The sequence below is a fragment of the Rattus norvegicus genome, chromosome 19 (assembly GCF_036323735.1).
Source record: "Rattus norvegicus strain BN/NHsdMcwi chromosome 19, GRCr8, whole genome shotgun sequence".
Taxonomy (NCBI): Eukaryota; Metazoa; Chordata; class Mammalia; order Rodentia; family Muridae; genus Rattus; species Rattus norvegicus.
In genome coordinates, this window is record NC_086037.1 from 58598360 (window position 1) to 58622641 (window position 24282).

The following is a 24282-nucleotide window of genomic DNA, read 5'->3' on the forward strand; positions in this document are numbered from 1 at the left end:
ATGGGGGGCCCAGGGCAGTACCTTCCACAGGAGCATTTCTTAGTTGCTCTCCTGACTCCTTTTGTAAGGTCCCCAGCTTGGATTCGCTCCGTGACTCACGTCTGCCTACAGTTCCTTAAATTCTGGGTTCTTGTCCCCTTCTGTGCCCTTCCCCATTCACAGTCATTCCCAGGAATCCGTTTCAGACACAAACTAGTCCTGTCAGACACTTTCCCATCCCTAAATAGTCCAAGGTGTGGTGACTGCTGTGGTGATGCTGTAGTATTCGAAGCCGGTTCCCTGACTCCATGTAGGCCCCTTGCTGATGGGCGATGCTCAGGGAGCTCTTAACTACCGCTGTCTCCTTTACTGCTAGGTAGACGGTCCCTAAGGCTCCAGGTTAGTTCCTTCTTCTTGTCTCTGCCCACGCAACAAACCAGTCTACTGCTGTCCTTGCAGCTTGGGTCCTCACTCTCTTCCTTGCCTTTCTACACTCAGTTTACCCACACTCAACACCATGGGGTTGCTAACGCTGTCTTCTAGAAGGCAAAGGCTTTGTGACCAGGGTCTTGGTCTTGCTCTTCATTGATTTCTTCCCCATATCTACAGTAGTGCCCATCACAGAGTAGTTTCTAGATCAACATTTTTTTTTCTTTTCTTTTTTTCAGAGCTGGGGACCGAACCCAGGGCCTTGCGCTTGCTAGGCAAGTGCTCTACCACTGAGCTAAATTCCCAACCCCAACATTTTTTCTTAAAGTATTTTAGTCTTTAGACTAAATGATTTTTTAGTCTTAGAACACTATTGTCACTTTGCGTTGGCTTGACCATCATACCCCTCCTCACAGGTTTCAAAGCTCATACTGAACAATGAGCTCTGGGTAGCAGAAAGATTTAGTTTTGCACTTGTTAAAGTCTTGCCCATCAGCTCAACAGAAATATAGGTGCTGTCTAAACTAGTTTGGTTTTTGGAAAAATTAACCACAGTGGCTAAAATAATCAAATTAAAGCATATGGTGTAGGAACTTAGGTTTAAAAATGTGGTGGAGTTTTTTTCTTTCCAATGACTTCTGGAGATACACACACACATACACACACACACACACACACACACACACACACACACACACACACACACGTACGTCAGTGTTAACTTTTACCTGCTGCTAAATGATATGAGAGAAATGACAATAACAACGATATTTTTTAAATCAGTATATAGCTTAGAACTTGGTGCTATGCTTTTGCCCTTGCCTCCTGAGTGTTTAGATTATAGGCATGTACTACCGTTTCTTGACTAACCTCACCATGCTATCAACTCTCACCTCTCTTTAAAAACTTTGAAAAATTATGTGTGTGTTTATGCACCACATGCATACAATGCCAATGGAGGCCAGGGGTATCATCGGCTTCCCTGAAACTGTAGTTCTAGATGGTTATGAACAGTCCTGTGGGTGCTGGGTATTGAATCTGATCCTTTGGAAGAGCAGCCAGTGCTTTTAGCCATGAAGCCATCTCTCCTATGAACAGAATGGAATTTTAAGACAAGCATATATCTGAGGCCATGGGCGAGGAGGCAGGGCAGGAAAGGTCAGCATGCTATGTGTATATGGTACCTTACTTGCTTTGTGGATGTTTGATGATAAGAACAGTTATGAATGGCTGGGTATCTGAGATATGAAACAGGCTTACATTGTGGAGGCTGATGTACGAGCCCTCTCTCTTTGCCTCCCTCCAAGCCAGAAGGCAGCAAGCATCATTGGCTATGTCTTCAAAATCCGCCTTCCTTATTACCTTCCTATAAAGAGAAACTCCCACGTCTCTCCTTGGACAATGGCAACCACCACTTCATGAGGAGATCTTGTTCTCATACTACTCCAGGTGACCCATGGTCATGATCTTACAGACCCCATGGTTCTCCACCTCAGATGGCTAAATCTGATGTCTCTGTGAGGACTGATAAGACTCCTGTACCATTGTTGATTTGTACTTCTATAGTCCTCAACTGTGCTCCTACTCCAAGTATCTTTAGTTCCTTGTTTTTGCCCTTTCCTCTGCTAAGCACAAGCAAGGTCCGCCTTTTTTACTTCCTGGAGCCCCTCTGTGAAAGTTGCTTTCAATTCTGGCTTCTGACTCGACCACTCTGTCAAGTCGGTTTCCCCACCTCTTTCTCAAGGTCCGTATTTGCTGCGGGGTCTCCCACAAGGCTTTCTGTTTAGCATAGCTTCAGAATAGGACCCTGCTTGCCATATTCTTTTTTTATATAATGGGAGTCCAGGGGATACTTGGTAAGTTCTTAGTGACCTTGATATGATCAGACTAAAGGGCATCACCACACCATACATACCACCGTACTTCTACTGCAAACTTAGTGGCTATCTCAAGCCAGGTAAGTATGAGATAGAAAAACAACATTGACATGATTTTCTCTCTCATGTGCCTATCTGAGAGGTGCTCCCAGAACTAACCAGAATACTAAGGGATCACATTTCCTTCTGGGGTGGTCTGACTACAGAGATAGATGGGGTGAAGATGGGGTCTGGCAGAATGTGGCCCCCATCACTCTAAGTACTAAATCTCCTCCATATCCCTCCGAGTAGAATCCCAGTGTTGCTTACAGATGGTTCTGTTTCAGCAGCCCCAATATCACACACTCGCACAGGCTCATGCAGGAAAGGAGAGAGAAGAACACTGAGGTCCTGAGCCTCCTGCCAATCAATTGCAGCTGAGGCAGGAAGTGACACAGGAGGACTGGGAGGGCCGAGGGAGGGGCTAACTGACAGCACCAAATATTATTCACCACAAATTGGAAAAGTGGGCTGAGAGATTCGGCAGGCTTGGAAAACCTGTGATCGGTGAAACAGGAAAGAGATCCCAGCAGCCATGTGCCACAGAGTCTGATCCCACTGAGAGACATGTCCTGGTGTTTGTGAGATTACTGTAAAATGACTCTCAGCTTCCCATCAGCTCCCGCTGCCCTGCACTTGAACTAAGAACGCCGTCATTTTAAGTGGGTTGTATGTCCTCTGTCTCGACAATCAAAGCTCCTCTGGGGGAAATATTATTTACCTTTATATTTCTACTGGTTAGCAAGAATTACATTTTTGAGGGGAGGCTTCATATAACCCAGGCTGGCCTCAGACTTACTATGTAGCCAAGGATGACTCCAATCCTCCCAACTTCACCCTGTAAAAGCTAGAACTACGGGTGTGCACAGTGATGCATAATTTTCTGTCTTGCAGGAATCGAACACTGGGATTTGTGCATGCCAGGCACCAGCCGAGCTACATGTCACATCACCAGGTATTGTGTCTTAAAGAGGAAGAGTGGGTGACATGACCTGAGACTGGATCGCTGAAAATCCTCATTGAGTGAAAAGAAATGTTGCCTTCAGATCAAGCAAACAATATGGCATGGACAGGAGCTGCCCCAGATCCATATCGGGGCTTGTACAAGTGTAAGCATGCAGTCCCATGGGTGCTGCAGAGTTGTGCAAAGTCCAAGCTGCCCAACCAACTATAAAACTAAGGGAAACTGTGGGAAAGCTTTCTCATAACTGGTGAAGTTGATGGGGCAAAGGACTCTTTACCTCTCTTTTCAGGAACTGGACAGAAGTTGGTATTACAGGCTCTTAGCACCGGAGGCTTCTGATGGAGCAGACAACTTGAGGAAGGCCGGCCTTGCTGCATGCAGTGGACAGATCGGGTCTGGACCCCTCCCCCACAGGTTACAGTGCACTGCCAAGGAGGGAGAGAGAAGGGAGTTTCATACCTGTTCATCTGGACAGCATCCTCTCTGAGGTCAGTGGCATCAAATAGAAAGAAGCCCAATACTTGTGACCCACGATGCCTGCAGATGACTGCAGTCTACCGCCAGGCCTAAGCATACAGTCCAAGTCTAGTCAGCCCCGTGTGAGCTGTGAGGTCTATCAGAAACGTCTCGGGCAAAGGCTGCTGCACCACCTGAGAGAATGTCCCCAGTGAAGGGCTTCCTAAGGAGGAATGCTCCAGAAGGGCCTTCAAAGCTCAGAAACAAATCCAGACGCAGCCAGAGATGGAGGTCAAGAAACCCAGGCAATCTCAGCCACATGCCAGAATGGATGGGGGTTAGTCTGAAACAGGGACCATAAAGGACATACCAACCAGAGACACTGTGGGATGGCACTTAGCCAGGTTTTGAGGTACCTAAGAGCCAGGGATTTTGCTGTCCAATTAAAAAGAATCTCAGGCTCTGAGTTTCGTTTTGTCCCCAATGGCTACAGGAAAAGTTGATGGATCTTTAACAGAAGAACAAACAAGGAAATCTTGTAGGGGGGGCAATGCTGTCAATATAGATCATTGTTGGTTTATGTTAGAATGGGCTGCAGGCAGCAAGAGCATCATTTCATACAAATACTGCTCTGTGGCCTGGTGTTTGGAAGGACAGAGGATGAGTTTAGGAATTATCCCGACATTCAAATACAGATGTGTGATTTCCATCAAATTGTCTTACTCCGATGTTTGCCATTTTTTTTAAATATACAATAAGCATTTAGGTCTAAGGTCAGCTTTTATATAGAGGAACAGGTGTCTGAGGAGGAAAACATCTGGCTTCCCGGCATTTGCTGGCTCACTTCTGACTACCTTTATTCATTCTGATAAAAGTCTATGATTCCCCCACGTAAAAATGTCTTTATATTCATTGCACAAAGTAATGGGGTTTTGCAAACCATAAAAAAGAATTTGTAAATGTTAAATAAAATCACAAAACTTAAGAAGCCCATATCGCTCTGTGTGTGTGTGTGTGTGTGTGTGTGTGTGTGTGTGTGTGTTTTACCATGCCTAGTCTATTAGAAATATTCACTTCCCTTTCATTGGTGATTTACTCTCAGGTCCCCCTCTGTATCTATGTTACACACAGGTACCACCAGGCCCCGTGTTTAAGTTAAGGGTGTGGTCAGCAGCTTTGGTCACATTAGTGAGCTCTGCAGGATTGATGTCTCAAGGACCTCAACATAGCTTCCGGTTCTTATGGAACCCAACTAGTGTTCCCAAGGAAACATGTCACCATCAGCTGACGGCTGAACATTCTTACCCTTATCTTCCTTGTCCACTGGGACACTAATGGCCAACACAAGAAGTAATGCAAAGAAAGAATGAGAAAGTGCGTGTAGGTCATGAACAGGGAGCAGAGGCAGGGGCTGAAAAAATTGTGTGTGTGTGCGTGTGTGTGTGTGTGTGTGTGTGTGTGTCCTTTGGAAAAATGTTGTCCTAGCAAACAGGAAGGGGTTAGAAAGCAGCATCCCTGAAATGACAGTTTCAAGTGGCAGCAGTCAACATGAACATAATGTCACAGGCTTTCTAGTCAATGCTTTACTTACCTTTTCCAATTCTCTAGGTCTAAAAACCTATGGTCGTCAGACTGGTATCTACCAAGGCTCACATAGAGGTTGGGATAGGTCAAATGATGCCCAACCATCCCAAACTCTATACAGGGGACGACAGTTGATCGGCTGAGGACAACACTCCTTTGCTCCATCTCACTTGACCATCTGCTTCCTAAATTGCACGCACCAACCTGTTGCCACGGGGACGAATACCAGCCTGCCGCCATGCTGTATACTGGGCAAGCCCTTCGGTTGCAGGTTTCTTCCAGTTCCAGGTTTGGCTTCTTAATGTTGCGACATCTCCGCTCTGGGAACGTCATCAGCTTTCCCTGCAGGGTCTTCTCCATGCACTTGAATTCTCTCTTCCTCACACCCAAGCCACAGGTTGCAGAACACTGGGAGACAAGAAAGGAGGTGTGAGAGCGCACAGAGAGCTCCACAGTCAAAGCCGCTGAGCCGTCCGTCCACACAAAGTCAGTGCCGTGATACGGCAGCCTTGGGTTACAGAGGAGGACATCAAAGGCTGGAGCACTGACGTGATCTTCTCTGAGTTACAAAGAGAGATCCCTGTTCATCCGGATTGAGGAGGCGACCGCCACACGAATGGGTAAGGCTGAGGTCACTGATTTACTCACTTTGTCAAAGCCCCAAACATCTTGTAACAATTTAAAATACTCTTGATTTTGCCTCAGCCTCCATCAGAGCTGGGGCTGTACTGGAGTGACCCAGAATACCTGGGACCGCCCTGAGAAGTGGAGAGTTTGAGCCATGGAATGAGAATGATCAAGACAGAATCATTTTATATCGAATAACTGCCTGTCTTTAGTTTTACCTGTGTCCTTCTGGGTTAGATGTAGCCTAGTGTTTCTCCACGCAAGCCCCAATTCCTGAATAATGACTCAGGTTTATTTTATGAATAAATGTGTAGGCCATAAGCTTTGGGTCATTCCCTGGCTAGCTCATAACTTACATAATTCGTTTAAATTATTCTATGTCTATCCCAAGGCTAATTACTGCTCCATAGTTTCATGGGTTCAACTTCCTCAGAGTCCGGGTGAATCTTCTGCCTCTATCTCCCAGAGTTCCTATTTTCTACTGGAGTTCTCGTCTTTTATTTCCTGCCTTTTACTAATAGGTTGTCCCCTTTTTATTGATAGGTGATGCCTCTACACAGTGAAGGATGTAATAATAATAATAATAATAATAATAATAATAATAATAATAATATACCAACAGCTTGATCTATTCTAACAGTGTGTTATGCCAGGGAAGGGAAGGGAAGTGAGAAATCTGAAAGAGGACTGGTTGTTTTAAACTATTAGGCAACGTACGGGGTCTTGATGAAATGAACTTATCAATATAAATATTGCCATCTATGGAGGTGACATGTTGGCGCTGTGATAAAGAGGAAGGAACAGGGGCTAGCTCAATGCTACCTGCATGGTGCATACTGGAGGCTGATAGCCAAGAGGGCACACTTTTCATTTGGCTATTTCACTGCAATGCCTCTATAAGATGATGGAGAGAAGACAGGGATACTGTAGGATTTCATTCATGATGGGGGCCGGTGCTCATCACCTAGAACAGACGTGCATCGCAGAGACAGATGTGTGGCCACCAAGCTCCTTACAGTAGGTGATGCTCGCCATCAGGTTTCCTAGATTTAAAACAACCTGGGAACCATAGCCCTGGAGTTTCCAGAGAGGTTGAAATGAAGCGGGAAGATCCGTAGTAAATGGGGGTGCCGTCACCACGGGGGTTGGGCTCCTGGACTGGGCAACCATCTCTTTCTGTTTTGTTGCCATGGGAACAAACGAGAAGCAGTCAGTAGGCACCTGGTACATGGATGCACAGAAAGGAGCCCGGGTAGGTGCATTTGATGGGGAGGGAGGGAGCAATTACAAAAATACTCCCCGCCCCCAGTCCTGAGCCTAAATTCATACCTCAGTCCAGGCAGAGGCGATCCACTGCAGTCTGTTGTTCTTGGGGCACCGTCCCAGCACACAGCCCTCCTGTGCCTCGGGTTTGGGGCTGCTGGAACACAGGCTCTCGGGGAGTGTCTCGGCTGCAGGGCTTGTACAGAGGACCTCACGTCTCCTCACTCCCCGGCCACAGGTCTTGGAACACTAGAAGGAGGAGGAGGAAGAGAGGAGGAGGAAGAAGAAACGCCACTCGTACCCATTTCCGGGGATTTCAGTTGGGTACACACTGATGATACAGTATCGGGATATTTAGCTTCTGCTTGAAGCACCTGAACGCCTGTGGCTGCTTTGTCCCCCAGTCTATGAGCTAAGCTCAACATTGCAAAGGTTTTTGTGAGGCACAGGATGTGTTGTAGCGGAACTGGTCTTCCTCTGTCTGCCATGAGAATTCATCTAAGGACTATGACTGTGCCAGCACAAAAAGCACAGAAATATAGAAGTACAGAAATATGCACACACACTCGGGATGTGAACAACGGTATCAAGGAGCGAAATTCTTACTCCTAAGAAGTTGCCCTCGGGCTTGGTGCTTACTACCAGACAGAGGATACATGCGCTTACCAAACCTTTCTGAAGAAATTTGCACAATCCAAATCTCTATCCTGGGAAGTTTACTTATTTTCTCTAAGACCTTTCTTCTTGGGCTTTTCTGAGAATTCTGTAAACCACATAAGGTGGCAAAGAACTGTCCCCGGAGCAGCTAAAAACGTGTCAAGATCTCTTAGAAAACTGACTCCACACAGGCACTGTCTTGGGGAGGCTCTATCCCTGTGCTGATCTTTGTGGTCATCTTTTGCTCTCAGAAAGACCAAATGAGATGTGATCTCTGGTAACTAAAGGATAGGCTAGGGCAGAGTCCTACATGGACTTAGGGGGCCCACTGTAAATTCTCACGCATCTCATGACTAGTGTGTATGAGGGCTGGAACTTTGCAACCTATGAGGTCTGATTTTTGGGTTGCAAATTGGACCGCATATCACACAACTGTCCATCAACTTTTTGAGTTCATTGCTGTCATCGTCTTGAAAAGAAAACCCTGAGGACTGAAGTCCAGGTAGTCGAGCTGCTAAAAAACAGACAGGAGCTGGTGAATGAGTTGGAAACCTGAACCTACTACCGCTCTCTCATGTATAATTCCTGTGTGGCTGACAAACAATTTTGCTTGCAATTTTTTTTTTTTTCAGAGCAGCAAGCGGTGTACATTGGTTGTAGAAGGGATCGACTTGTTGCTGTGACCCATGTCTGAGAGCTGAACAGCTGGACTCTGCCTCCTTTTCATCCTGAAACTACTCAAGACAAGTCTGATCTTAACGATTCAACCTTACAAAGAGAAAAATAGTCAAAATGTTTCCATGTGAAAGTTTGAGTACTTTAAGATGTGCTGAACATTCTGTAGCACTCATTTATATTGGTCCAGGCCCATCATACACATGTGGCTCCACCATCCCTCCATTTGCAATTCTCAGTTGAAAGGAAATATTGATCCCACTCCACACCATATCCTACTCAGATTTATTCCCTGTTATAAGGAAGTGTTTGCCTGTTTTTTTTGGGGGGCGGGGTGGGGTCACGGATCCATTCTCGTGTTCAATGTATTCCTATTTACTCTTGGATCCTTATTCCGTATAAAGTACAGCCTTACTTTGATTAAAATTATTCCCCTCATCTCTCCTTCAGAATTTGTTGCTACATTGTTAAACTTGGTAAGAAATAGACTTCCTTTGGAAGAGAATAGAATCTTAGGGACAGCACAGCAGACATGGGGCTGTTGACCACTAACTAGCATCATAGCCTTATACCCTCCACCCACACAGACTAAGATGAGGTGCTGACAGTAGGGAAATCCTGGTACTTATCCTGTGTTTTGGGGAGTTCTTTGTGCCCCAGAGGATGTTTGCCTCTGTGCTCTAGATGCCAGTAGGGCCCATTCACTTCCAAGATGTCTCTAAGATGAACAGGCTCCCAGAAGAGGACATCTGCTTTACAGGATATTTATGAGGTATGCAGAACAGGTCATTCCTACTCTATGCATCGTCTTCTGACCCCATGATGCTATGCTTGTGACAACTGCAAAATGGGAAACCAGGTGCTATTTCTTATGTATTCTTTTAGCTCCACATCTTTGCCACTGAAGCAAAAATTAAATCTTCTTCCTTGATCTTGTTCTTTGGGTCCCCCATTCATTCATCCATCCATCCATCCATCCATCCATCCATTCTGTATGCAGAGAAGTCAGCAGATAATTTACAGGAATTATGTGGGTACTGGGGCTTGTCTCAGGTGGTTGGGCATGGTCAAGTGCCTTTATCAATGGATCCAATATCTATAGTAGCCAGGACTAAGTGCCAATCCCCTTATATCTGTATTCATAGACTGCCCCAAGAGTCTCCTTGCTAATTTCTGGACCACCAAGGAAGAGTCTAAGCTCTGTTATAAGAGGTCTAAGACTTCCATCCAGATAAGAACCACTAGCTGATACCAGCTGAAATGAAGATTCCCAGGCACCGCCTTCTTAATTCCCCATGAAGATGCACAGAGCTCAGCACCCCACAGGCTACAAAGTCACCTGTATGTCCACCATCTTGGTTTTCCATGCAGACCAAAACCAGGCTTCTAAGTCGGTGCTAGTTACCTGAGACCAGGGCCCGGGGCTCCACTCTGGAGGGCAGGCATGGCTGTTGCAGACTTGAACCTGGGTAGGCGTGCTCACTGGACAGAGAGAATGCAGCACAGCCTCCTCTTTCTGGAAGGGCTTCTTCTGCACACACCGGATCTTGCGGCTCTGCTGGCCCCCGGCACAGGACTTGCTGCATGTACTCCACTCACCTGGCAACCAACTTTCAGAGAGACCCAAAATTACTTCCTGTAAAGTAATGGCTTCACAGTACTATTCAAGCAGCTATTGGACAAGACTTAACCACCTGGGAAGAGCCTCTGACCCATTTTATAACCAATCGGGGACACCCACTAACTTCTTGTATGGCTGTTGAATCAGACACCCCTTGGGATAGCAGGCATGCTGTAAGGAGACACATTTAATCACCACAATGTTCTGGAGAACAAAATATACATTCTAGCCTTCTACATGGAAAGAAACACATTCTACTCAACCAGGCATATTTACTGAGCTTTTAAAGTGTCAGGGACCTAGGCACAAGGGTTGAAAAGATGAGTGAAGTCACAGTCTTCCCATAAGGGAGCCTACTACATATTGAAACCATGGATATGTGTATCAAGACAAGGCTTGCTGGTCAGCACTGTGAGCCACAAGGCTAGACAAAGTGTAAGCACAAGAAGGGGTGAATGTCTATGTGGGAGAGGGAACACCTCAGAAGAGGAGACCCTGGGAAGTTCTTTCTAAGTGAGCAGCTCCTCGAATTCCTTTTCTGGTTGGTCTGGAACTTACTGATGGGTCAGAGATCTCACCTCATAGGAGTCATTTATAGATGGCCAGATAAGGTTTGCCAGAACTATGTAAGTCGGGATGCATGAATGCTCTTCTATAGCAACGGTGATTCCTTTTCAAGACTTCCTTCTGACTGACTGAAATGGCATGTTTTACAGACATTAAAAAGAAAAGAGCCAAGAGACATGGCTGCTACACATCTGACTTGAAATGGTGATGTCTACAAGTTACCTTGGATACGAATATGCTAAGTGCTGATTATTTTTAGAAATTAAGATCAAATCAGTTGCTAACTGTGCTTTGTTTAGACCTCAACAATTTCTTTACCCTTGCTTATCTTATTTCTTCCCTCTCTCTGCTTTCCACCTGTGGTGGTTCGAATATGCTTGACCCAGGGAGTGGCTCTATTTGGAGGTGTGGCCTTGTTGGAGGAAGTGTGTCACTGTGGGCGTAGGCTTTAAGACACTTGTCCTAGCTGCCTGGAAGTCAGACTTCCACTTCAGCCCTCCGATGAAGATGTAGAACTCTCAGCTCTGCCTGCACCATGCCTCGCTGGATGCTGCCATGCTCCCACCTTGATGATAATGGACTGAACCTCTGAACCTGTAAGCCAGCCCCAATTAAATGTTGTCCTTGTAAGAGTTGCCTTGGTCATGGTGTCTGTTCACAGGAGTAAAACCCTAAGATACCACATCATGTCTATGTGTGAAATTAAAGCCCTTCAGTCTACAGAGTCACACACAAAATCCACACCATCCTATTTTAAGTCAATGACAATGTATCTAATAAAATATTTCCTCATATTTACATAATTTTTGTACCTTACAATATCTTTTAAAAAATAGTATGAAATTGCTAGTTTTGCCATTTGCCTACACAAATGGTATTTTTCTGTTAAATCCAAGTTGCTTTCCTTTTGTGACAAATAGGATGGGTTGTACATGCTCTGGAAAGAGCGTCACACGGGCACTTTTGGGTGGTGTGTCTGGCCTTCCGTGTTTGACTCCCAGGCTACATTTTCAACTAACGTTACTTTTGCCCCAGGCACAGACTCCAGGTTGTCCATTTCATCCCTTACTGCCTAGCATTTTCTAGCACAGGACTGTGAATCTCAGTCCTTCTGTGCTTATCCATCATTTCTGTCCACCATGGAAGGTTGTTGCTGATGATTGGGACCATATCCTGTTACCCCCACACCACACTGCTCAGCTCAGGGCCTGACGTACAGTGAGTCCCCATGATATGCTTGATGCAGAAAAAGTAACAGAGTCAGATCAGGTGGTTCCTTTGTCCCCACGCTTCTCAGAGTCCAGACCCTTCTTTCTAATCTATGCTTGGGGAAGAGCAGTTCTCTTAATTGAATATATTGACACTGAGTAAGGGCAGAGAACAAAGAGAGAGGGCAGAGGAGGCCACCTATGACATCAGCTTCCCTCTGCAGTACTTGCAAAGGGTTGCTCTGATTCTGGGAAACAAGCTTGTTTTTCACGGAACCTCACAGGTTTCAGGAGAGTCTAGAAGTTCTAGATGACCTCAGCATGCTCTTTACAAAAACTTATGTATCAAGAGTCCCTTTCTTTTGCTAGGCGGTCTAACTGGCACTAGGAGGAAGTCCTGAAATCAGAAGCTATCATCTTGCCAATCAGTGTCATGACTCTGTATGTAAATATTAGTACACAGGCTATATCTACTTCCCCTAAAAACCAGATGAACCCAGGACAGTCAAGAACATTTTCTGTTAAATGTATCCTAGGGCCACCAAGGGACTGTTTTATGTTTTGGAAAATCCACAGAAGCCCCCTTCCCCAGGCCCTCTTCTCTTTGTAGTCATGGTTAGCTTCAGAATCTGAGAGAAAGTGGGCATGCAGGATTGGTGGGTACCTGAAACCCCAGACAATTTTGAGAAAATGAAATGTTCGTTTTTGCACATAAATATATATTAGTGCGCATGCATACACATGTGTGAGCACACAGACACACAAAACGCTGTCACTTAAAATCATGTGTCACCCCTGGTGACTTCACTCCTGCTTTATATGAGAATATTTGGCTAAAGATAAACCACCTAAGAAAGGGTTCCACTTGGCCAGGAAGCTTAGTTAGATTCATCTTCCAACACTGGCATGGCTAAAATGAGTGTTGAACAATCCCCCTGAGTGCTTCTGAGGGACAGCCATTTCTGGAGGAGTCCCCACTTGGCCGTCACCCCTCCAGCTTGCCTCTTACTACTGTGCGATTCGCATTTTTGGTTTCATGGGCTGCATTACTGTCATTATTCTGCATTCTTGGATGACCTATGTAAAAGTTAAGCAATGCTCACACTGAACTAATATAAGATCGTGTGTCAGTTAAATAGCTGCTTCGTTCCATTCTGGAAAGAGGGTGGTCAATCGCAAGTTAAAAACGGGGGTTGGGTGGGCTGCAGCTATGGCTCAGTTATCTTGCTTGGTCAGCATGAGACCCTAGGTCCAATTCTTACTACTGACAGGAGGGGAAGAAAAACCACCTTTTTTCTACCAAGCTTCCATAGCAAAACATAAGTGAATGAGACATTCACAGATTCATATTCTTAGGTCTCATGATTCAACTTCAACCATCTTTTCTTTTCCAGATTCTTATATTAAATATTGTGCTTCTTTCTGAATCCCTTCCAACCAGGAGTATGGCCAGTGCTTTGCATTATGTCTTGCCGGTAGCCGAGTTGTGGGAGAACGCATACAACAAGGAGGCATTTGCAGATGACTTACTAGGCTGGGCAGGAGAAAGCATTGCATAGCTTGGGTTCCGTTGCTGGCTTGGTTCTTACACTGCAGAATGAGGAATTGACTTGGGTGTTTTGATCTCGTAAGCAAATGGCCTTGATGCTTATGTAACCTAGAGCAAGATGCCAGAAGTTAACATGGGGAGAAACGCAGACGATCCATTCTGTCTAGCTTCCCGGCTTGCTTTGGGGTCAATCAGTGTTCTGGTAACCTATTTAAGACATGGGATCCACGTGCTTTGTGAAAATGACTCCCTTGGATACAATTTCAGCCCACTGGAATTCCATTTACCCTCAAGATAATTGACTGTATACTTGAGTAATTCTAATACATGCTTTTAATCTTCAAGTGGATTCTAGAGCCATCTAGAATAAATAGTATTGGAAACAGAGAGACCATAAAATGAAACGTCCTAGGAAGCTTTGACATAAATTTTAAAGGTCTAAATGGAAAATATTTATATCAATAAAACACTAGTGAGATAGCTGGAGAGATGGCTTAAGCAGTTACCTTGTTCCTGCCTCTAGAGGGCCAGGGTTTGATTCCCAGCATCCATGGCCATCTGCAATGCCAGTTCCAGGGAGTTCTGATGTCCTCTCCTACCCTCTGTGGGCGCTGCCCACATGTAATACACATACACACAGATAGGCGAAACACTCCCACCCAGAATAATCAAGCCACTAGTGAGTGCTATGTTGCTTCACCATGAGGTGATGCAAATATACCTAAAAAGTTAAACTCTGGATATCCATTTACACCGACCAGCTCATGACTGGATTACGCGAATATTTGTTTCAGGGGAACCATACCGCCTGATTCCCGGGAGTCAAAATCTCTCACCAGGGGCTCACATTTCATTGTAAATACTCAGGTTTAGCTCCTCAGATAGGGAGCACCGCTTGGCTTTGAATCGTTCCTTGGTTTTCATTTTTTTCCCTTGAAACAGCATCTGAGACATGATTCAAATGCCTCTCCCTTTATGACTGACAGGCAGCTAAAACAGTTTGTTTCCTAGAGACCTGGATTTAAACTGCCTGGTGTTTCCCGAGAGTCCCTGGCGTCCTTCCGTTGACTGGATGACACCTGTAGGCAGAGATCATCCGGGAAGCAGAGTTAGGAAGCCCGTTACCTCCGCCGCAGGTGACCGAGCAGTCAGACTGTACTGTGCGCCAGGTGTGGTGGTGTCTCTTGGCCGCTGGCTGAGTTACATTCATGACCTTGGGAAGTGCGTACTTCCAAGTGATCCCGGGGTTCTTGCCTTGGGTCAGAATCTGCATGAGGTGAGATAAAACTTAAGAGATCAGCATACCAGCCAGACCCAGGATCTGTAGAGATTCCATTGACCATTTTAAAGACATTTGTATGCCATTTTGGCCTTAAAATCAGGCCATTTCTTGTTCCCAAGAATGTTACATGTTAATTTATATAAAGGCTCTCCGTGACACTTTAAACCATTAACCTTCCTAGGATCAAAACCGGAGTAGATAGATGCTGAAAAACCCAATTTGATGCTTTTTGTAATCACGTAAAAGTAAAGATATCAATATTAAGAAAGCAAAGGAGCCTTTAAAATGGAGACAAGTAGGTCAGCAGGTCAGCAGGTCAGCAGGTCAGCAGGATGGCTCAGCGGCTATAGGCACCATCCTGGGGGGGGGGGCGCTAAATGCATTCTGGGAGATGTACGATGGTAAAGGGAGAGAACAGAATCCGACAAAGTTATTCTTGGACTTCCACCATTCACATCCATGTGAGAATGTACATGTACACACACACACACACACACACACACACACACACACACAATAAAGAAATGTCATATCATTGGGTCTCAACCTTAAACAAAACACACACACTAGTGTTCTATGGCTAATACTTAGTATCGGTGAGAGTGTCTCTAACTGATCGTAAACTGACTCATAAATTTTTATGATTGAAGCTCAGCAAAGAATAAGTATGCCTCCAAGTTATAGCATATCCCAGTCAGAGTGGCCGGCCCCTACTATACAGCCCAAGTAGGGTTCCAACAGACTTTTCGAAAGTAGTTTGCAAAGAGAAACTATCTACACACTATGTCTAAATGGAGCAGTTACAGGGACTGGAGAGAATGCTCAGTGGTTAGAAACATATGCACCAGACCCTGACTTAATCCCCAGCATCCTTGCTGGGTGGCCCACAACTGCTTGTAACTAACTGTAGCTTCAAGGGAACCAACACACACTTCTGGCTTGCTTAGGCACCTGGATTCATGTGGGTGCACACAAAAATGCACAGGCGAAGATACAGACATGCACACAAACATACGCACATGGAAACATATACATAAGAGCACACAGTCACACACACAATCACAAACATATTCACACATATCATTTTAATTTAAAATAAATCCTAAAAGAGTCAATATATGTATGTGGTATAAGGGATTTAATCTAAAAAAGGGCTAGGACCCAGGTCTGATGTGACCGCACACATAAGCTGTGATTCCTGATGAGCTGTGGCCCGTGGGTCTCCTTGGTTATCAGGCGCTCTGCCAGTGTTTTCTCTACATTATCTCAGAACATTCCTCCAAACAGCCCTACAATGAATGTATACAAGATCACGGAAATGTCTATATTTAAATAAAATCTGCAAAAAAAAAAAAAAGAGACCACGCTTTTCCAATGCTGTCCATAACTTCCTTTTTGATGTGGGCAAACACTCTCTGGGTGTCCTCTCTTTTAAGCCATTCCTTTTTCTCTCTCTCTCTCAAGCTCAATTCATGAATATAAATAACTGGTTTGCTCCTACCCCAAGAGTCTTGCGGAAAATTCTTTACCACCAGAACTGGGCACACACACTCCAGAAGCAAAGGCTGCAGACAGTTAAAAATAGGAACCCCTGGTGTCTGTCTGTTGGGATCCCACCTCAATTAAAGTTGGCTGGGTGGTACTGGACCACTGGACCACTCTGCTCTTTAGGGTGCTGCCACATGGGTTTCATATTGCTGTTAGCTTAAATGCCCCCAGAAGTGTTGTCTACCACTGAAGGGAGCATGGCGTGAACACCACGTGGTAGTATGACCAACCAATCATGGAGTCTTCTAGACAGAGTCACGTTAGCAGATGGATCTGCGTTACCCCCATTGCCATATTTTATTAGAAACGAAACTAATACACAATGCAACAGGAAGAAACATTAGCATGAACAAACATCCTATTCTCACCAGTTACCAATGAAAAAGTTCTGCTCCCCTTGTTTATCCTTTTTACTGTGTTTCTGCTAATTTTCTGGTGTCAGATTAAATAAATTCAGACAAGTCACAGTCAAATTGGAAGAGCACAGAAGAATTGGAAGAACAGACCTCGACTCTGAAACTGTGATGGTTTTGTTTTGTGTACTCAGCACAACCCAGAATCACCTGTAAAGAGGTTTTAGTTTAGTGAGGGACTGTCTAGACCAGGTTGGCCTGTGTGCATGTCTGTCTGTCTGTCTATTTGTGAGTGTGTGTGTGTTTGTGTATGTCTGTATTTGTGTGTATGTAAATGTGTAGATATGTATGTATATGTATATATGTATGTATATGTATTTGTGTATATATGTGCGGGGTATGTATACGTATGTGTATGTGTGTATGTGTGTTTTGTGTATATATGTGTGTTTGTGTATGTAAATGCATGGATATGTATGTATATTTATGTGTGTGTATATATATGTGTGTGGTATGTTTGTGTGTATGTGTATGTATGTGTTGTATGTGTGTTGTGTATATATGTGTGTTTGTGTATGTAAATGCATGGATATGTATGTATATATATGTGTGTATATATATGTGTGTGGTATGTTTGTATGTATGTGTGTGTATATATGTGTTTATGTATATGTGTGTTTGTATGTATGTAAATGTGCAGATATGTATGTGTATATGTGTGTGGGGGCATATGCGTATATATGTATAAATGTGTGTATGCATGTGTATTTGTGTATATGTAAATGTATATATGTATGTGTGATATGAGTTTGTGTGTATGTGTATGCATGTATGTAAATGTGCGGATATGTATGTGTATGTGTGTGGGGGCATATGTGTATATATGTATATATGTGTGTATGTGTGTGTATGCATGTGTATTTGTGTATATGTAAATGTATATATGTATGTGTGTATATGAGTGTGTGTGTGTGTATATTTGGATAGGGGTCTTTATTTTGAGTGTGCTAACTGATATAGAAAAAGATCCAACTTAAAAGTGGAGAGCTCCATTGGCTGGCGTGGGGTCCTTGACTGTATAAGAATAGACAATGTTAGCTAAGCTCTAGGCATGGTGCATTCATTCTCTTTGCTCTTGACTGTGGATATGACATCGCTTCAGCTTCCTGTCTTGATTTTCACCCAAGGAAGGGGTGCAATCTTGACCTGTGACTTAGAACAAACTCTCCTCCCTAAGTTACTTTTCACAGTGTGTTTATCCCAGCAACAGGAATGAAGCTAGTTCAGGAGGTGATCTTGCTCTTTACGGATATTTCATCCCACTTTCTCCTCAGCTAAAGCAGGGTGACACATCTTAACAATCTTGATTGCCACTGTCTCTGCGCAACAGGGGACCTGTGAGAGGCAGAAGAGCTATGGCAAGGCAAGGAAGGCCTTGGCAGGGTGATGCCATGGTACGGTGGAGTCAGACTCAGCTGCACATAGCAGGGGCCCATGCCTGTGTGCTCTAGAGGAAAAAAATGTGCTGACTGTTCTCCACTTTCAATGACTGCCTATACCTTTATCCAAACTAACTGCTGAGTTTTACTGCTCAGTGAATGGACTTCTGTGAAAATACAAAGAAAAGACCCAGCTTAAAATAGGGACATAAAATAATGTTAGTTCTTGCCTTTCTTTTTTATTTAATCTGCAAGGGTGAACACTTTGGTGACTTGGGGGTTAACAAGGGTTTGGACTTTAGATCCCTGGTGTGGTAGAGAACTTTACAAGTGGTTCTTCTGCGGCACTGGGAAAGCAAGCAAGCAAGCAAACGAGGGGTTAGGGCTGTAGAACAATGGAAGAGCCTTTGTCTAGCATCCATAAAACCCTGGGTTCAAGCCCAGGATCACATTAACAAGGCCCATGCAATACCAGCACTTGGGAGGTGAAAGTAGGACGCTCAGGAAGTTCATGGTGGTCCTTGGCTACAGAGTTTGAGACCATCCTGCCTGCCCTTCCCCCAACTCAATCTAAAGGGGGAACATGGTTTAACAAGCTTCCATTGAGCATTCCAGGTATCTGTTACTTTCACTTTTTAGATACACTTCTGGAGTTCGTATAAACACATGGTTTCCCAGCAACACTGAAAGGTTAAGACTGAGAAGAAAAGCTTCCTCTACACGAAGCACCAACCAACCAAGATGCCCACATTTTCCAGGCTGCCATCTCAGCCAATCATTCAACCTAACCAACACTGCTCGCAGGAAGAAACTTATTCCATGTCCCTCAGAAGTCTGTTTCTGTCTCTGCAGCCCGCTTCTCCCTGACATCTCTGTGCTGTTCCGCCTGGCCCCTGTCTCAGACCTCTCCCCCACCACATTCCAGTTTGCCTTTCTGTTGCTGTGATCAACATCACGACCAAAAGCAACTTGGTTTGCCAAGCAGTTTGACTTACACGTCCATGCGTCCATCATTGAGAGGGCCAGAGCAGGAGCTTAAGAAGGAACTGAGGTAGAAACCATGGCGGAACATTGCTGTGGCTTAATCACTGTTTTGCTCCAGAAGCTTTTGAACATGGCCCAGGTCATTAGTAACATCACACTTAAGTCGGGCCAATTCCAAGTATCCTGAGTGACGAGTGGTAGCCATTCCCTATGAAATCCCAAATCACTGGCCTCCACATTTGGCCTCCACACTGTTCATTCAGCCTCTGAATCTGAGTATTTGGGAGGTTCGTTCAAGTCCAACATTAGATACAACCTCTTTTCCTATATCCATAAAGGTCACTCTTCACTTGGCCCTTCTCCTCCTCATGAGATATCAGCCCATCCTTTTAAGTTTATAAGACAACACGGGATCATGGAGCCACCATAGACTCTTGACTCTTGCAACTCCCACGTATTTACTTACTTAGTTATTGAACTATACTTGCAAGTCATCTGCCTTGGCATTGAGCTCACTGAGGCTGGCCTAGAACCTCTGATCCTCCTGAATCTGTCTCCCCAGGGCTGCAGTTGTTTTGTTTTTAAGAACTAGAACCGGAACTACATAGCAGAGCCTTCCCGAATTCATGATCCTCCTGCTTCTGCCTCTGCCTCTTGAATGCCAGGTTTATACCGTGAAGCCCAGACTTAATTATCAAACTACCCTGCTGAGGACTTGAGCTCTGTGTCAAAATGAACAAAAGGGGGCTTAAACTTTTCTGAGGCTTTAGAGTCCCCGTGAAGAGACAAAGAAAACATTTCCCATCTCCCCTTCCTTCTCACTTAATGGAAAATATGGAAAGGTCCTTAGAAAAAGTAAAATATTTCAGCTAAGAGAGAGAACTCTGAATAGGACATTTAAAAGCTGTAAAGAACACTTAACGCATAGGATCCAAACAAGCACAAAAGGGAAAAAGAAAGAAAGATTAAAAAGGCACAATGTATTGAAGAATTTTACAGAAAACATGCAACCTTAAATCAGTAAGTCAAAAACCCCTATAATGACCCACTGTATACATTCTATTAGTTTTATAGACACTAACACAGAAGACACATTCTTTGTATTTATTTGTGGAACACGTGAGTGTGTTTTTACAAAGGCATTAAGTGAATTAAAAGCACCCCAAATTTAAAAACCTAAGGCTCGACCTTGCTGTCTACGTAGCTATAAATCCACATGCTGTTATAAGAGCAGTCATGTATGTTAAAAGCAAATACATAAACCAGAGGAGAGCATGCTGGATACTTCAACGTGAGCTCTTAAAAGCCTTCTGAGAGAAGAAATGACTTCTACAGGGAGCAGGGCAGACCACATAAACTCCAAGCACACAATGAATGACCTTAAGGCACTGTCTGCCCTTTTCTTTATTCTGCATGGAGGAGGCGGATGGCAGAAAATGGAACATGTGCAGGAAGGAACCTCCCTTCTTATGTTTGTGGCTTTAAAACGTACTCTGGAAACAGACAGTGAACTTGGTCTAAGGTAATCTCTATAGGCTCTTCTTATTTCCAAAACCTAAGTTTGGTGAAGAACTCAATTTCACTTTTGAGAATCTGTGATCCCAGAGCAAAAGAAAAATCCAAGGTCCCTGGATTTAATAAGAGCTCATCACTCCATCAAACCAAATGCAGGGCTCCTTTTGAGCTCACAATATTTTCCGCTACTATTTAGGTCCCATGGCTGTGAAGGCAGCTCAGACCAAACTTAATTAATTGAAAGAAACAACTTGAAAACTTTAAAACCCACAATAATCATTTGATTAACAATTTCTTTCCTCATCGAGGGAGACCACAGCCCTCAGCTTGGTGACCTTGTCATTGATACGCAAGGGTTTCAATGTGACCGTGACAATCCCATTAAGGGCACCTAGGCTCTGTGAATCTCTTGGAGAGATTTTCAAGGGCCCACTTCTTCTTTGAATGCTGGGGTATTGAACCTCAGACAACAGACCTCCTGAAAATGATACTGACAGTCATTCACAGCTATTTAAAGACCTTCTCGGGGCTGGGGATTTAGCTCAGTGGTAGAGCGCTTACCTAGGAAGCGCAAGGCCCTGGGTTCGGTCCCCAGCTCCGAAAAAAAGAACCAAAAAAAAAAAAAAATAATAATAAAGACCTTCTCCATGACTGTCAACAATGAGTTGCTTTTCTCAGCCTGGGATTGGGGCGGCTGACACTGCCACTCTCCCGATCCCATAGGTTTTTCATCCGTGCCTTGATGGGAGCTCAGTGCATTAAGGCGATGCTACTTCTGAACTGCCAGCGTTGCATGGCGGGCTGAACGGCCTAGCTGTTTAATGTGCAAATTTGGAAAGACCGCCAGTGATTCAGTCTACTTAACTGGACTTAGTCCAGAGAACTTTCCAGCCAACTGGGATTGGGTCTCTAATTTACAGCTGGCAAGCCACTCTGTTAAATACTTCCAGGTCCTTAATAGTAACTGTTTAATGTCTACCTTTAACACAAGAGCCACCTGCCTTTCAGACACAGCGCTCTGCAGTTCTGACCGCAGGGTGCATGGTTATAAAATTCACAGCTTCTTAAGCTAGAAAACCACAGAGGAGACTGGAGCCTACCAACTGCCCTCTGAAGCAGGGGGGCTAGCTTCTGCCAAGGGCACCCAATATAATCTTATAATGTTAGGTAGATAACTGGCTTTTTCCTTAGCTTCTGTTTTTTTACTTTCTGTTAAAATTTACACACTTCTTCTACGAGGTTTATATTGGTTTCATTATTGAAAACTTATTTTTTTTTAAATGAGCGCATGAGTTTTCTAAGTTGTCTCATGAAAATCCAACTTCACAGATAGGTTTTAAAGATTGGCTTTTACTGTATGTGAGGAATCATGTTCCTTGTCTTCCATTGTGTATTTGATTTTGTTTGTTTCTAAGTGTGCGGGTTTGGGAAAGCGCCCATAGAGGCCGGAATTAAACCTTGTGTGTTGCTCCCTGGTATTCTCAACCTTGATCCGTAGGACCCTGCGGTCCTCTGTTGGTCTGGAGCTCCTAGTTTATCAATGAGGATAAACAGACTGGCCAGTGAACTCCAGCATCCCCCATCACACCCACCCTGGTGCTGCTACCACAGCTGGCTTTTCAATGTGAATTCTGGGGACCAAATTTGGGTCATCACCTATACGCAGCAAGCATTTTATCAATGGAGCTAGCCTTCTAACCCCATAATGAGCTTGGTTGCTTTAAACACAGTGAGAGCCATGTCTCTGGGATATATCTTGTACCCTACCCAAGCAAGGGTTTCCAAATGTTTTCTTTCATTTAAAGTTGATGTTAATATTATACAAAGATGTTATCAGCCCTCAGATTGTAGGCGGATATTCTAATGTCAGCTGGCAAAGGATGGACTATATCCTCTTGTCTAGTTGTAACCCTCAATATGGTCTCTCGGAACATTGCTTCTCATGCTCGGAAACAATGTCTGGGATTCCGATGTAAAGGTTTAGCTTGTATAAGTGACACAGGCCTATAGTCCCAGACACTCTGTAGCTGAATCAGATGAACTTTAAGTTCAAGGCCATCCTGGGCAACTTATTGAAATCCTGTCCCCAACTAAACACACAAACTTACAAAAAGAATTTTTGCAGGTCTTGTTCAGGTAAACACAACTATAGTGAGTTCACTAGTGCAAGAACCAAAAGAGATCATCACTGCTTCAAGTTCTGAGAATAGCTTATTTTAACAGGCTATTGAATCTTAACAGTGTGTGTGTGTGTGTGTGTGTGTGTGTGTGTGTGTGTGTGTGTGTGTGTTTTACTGAGGATTAAACACATGCATTCTAGAGCATGCCCACTAGACTATCACTGAACTATAGCTTCAGACTTTTAGGTAACTATTTAAAGATTTTTTTTAAAATATAAGTTTATGTGGTTTCTGCAACCCCACTATATGTTAAAATGTATCCAGTTTTCCTCACCTTCTGTGTAGAGAATTGAGTCTAGACAAGCAACAATAATACAATGCAGGAAGTCATCTGAAGAGCAGCTTCAAAGGTGTGGGCTAAGTCACTGTATCTCTGGGAGGGTTTTAAGTCATTCCTGGGTCTAACAAAGAGAAACAGTGCTTACTGATCCACCACACAAGTGTGGGCCATGAATTAACCTGAGGCTCCAGTTTCAAACAGGATATGGCGTCTCAAACAAATCATCAGTTAATGCTCAAGCTCCTTGGGAATGGTTGTCTCTCACTTGAGGGCTACATCAGCTAATCTGAACCCCTTGCGTTGTCTGTTTTCACTGAATGCATGCTTCTTGGCTACTGTCCTATGGTCTATGCTGACTCATCTCACAGAGCACTTTTACCCATTACATTACAGCTATCTTACATAGGGGAGGACTGAGGCAGAATTATCGCAAGGGCAGGAGCTAGGGGAAAAGCACAGGGCTTATTGGCGGTGCTTGTACATGGTCACCTCGCTAATCAATGTACCCATCTGCTTGGACCCTTGACCCATAGCATCTCCCTTTGCCAGAAAGTACAGGGTAAGTTATTTATCATAGTAATTCTTTCTCATTTATATTCTCTCTTTGTGTCCCAATATTCTCTCTGTCTGTCTGTGTCTCCCTCTCCCTCTCTCCCTCTCTCCCTCTCTCCCTCTCTCCCTCTCTCCCTCTCTCCCTCTCTCCCTCTCTCCCTCTCTCCCTCTCAGGCCTTTGTGGGCCTGAAAAGCACTGTGCCGGCCCAGGCTGGCCCCGAACTCACAGAGATCAGCTTGCTTCTGCTTCCAAAGTGCTGTGATTAAACATGTGCACCACCACATTCAGCTCACGGTAATTCTGTAGAGTTTTTTTTTTTTTCCAGCCTTGCACATTAACCTGAGGTCAGCCTATGTCTCCCTTCCCGTTGCTAACTCCCAAGGCTGCTGTGTGCTTAGCTTTAGGGTTCCTTTGCTGTGCTATCAAATACCACTGGGCTTGCAGGGAGTTAAACCTGCCTGTCTGCAGCCTGACACTGCCGAGGGGGAGGGGAAATGTTCAAAACTAAAGGTAAAGCCGTTTATATTTTTTTTTTTTTTAAGAGGAATGCTATGAAGGATCTGGGAGATCGGATTTCAGGTAAAGACTAGCAGCCTTGCTGCCCTGCCTTCTGGGATCACTCTGTTCTGGAGATAAGGATGATGTCATGCTGC

The 24282-nt window shown here is 44.4% G+C and overlaps 1 protein-coding gene and 1 pseudogene across 3 annotated transcripts in view; both read right to left on the reverse strand.

Moving 5' to 3' along the window:
- The window catches only part of Adamts18 (ADAM metallopeptidase with thrombospondin type 1 motif, 18), a 153145-nt gene that overhangs the window by 2265 nt on the left and 126598 nt on the right, over positions 1 to 24282 (reverse strand). For all 3 annotated transcript variants that reach the window (XM_039097861.2, XM_039097862.2, NM_001191944.1), the window contains 6 exons: positions 14621 to 14762; positions 13477 to 13603; positions 9956 to 10160; positions 7285 to 7467; positions 5533 to 5736; positions 3566 to 3713 (listed from right to left, as the gene is read on the reverse strand). In XM_039097861.2, the coding sequence (XP_038953789.1) occupies positions 3566 to 3713; positions 5533 to 5736; positions 7285 to 7467; positions 9956 to 10160; positions 13477 to 13603; positions 14621 to 14762 (1009 nt within the window). The remainder of the gene's footprint in view (positions 1 to 3565; positions 3714 to 5532; positions 5737 to 7284; positions 7468 to 9955; positions 10161 to 13476; positions 13604 to 14620; positions 14763 to 24282) is intronic.
- Positions 808 to 925, reverse strand: LOC120098705 (small nucleolar RNA SNORA40; annotated as a pseudogene).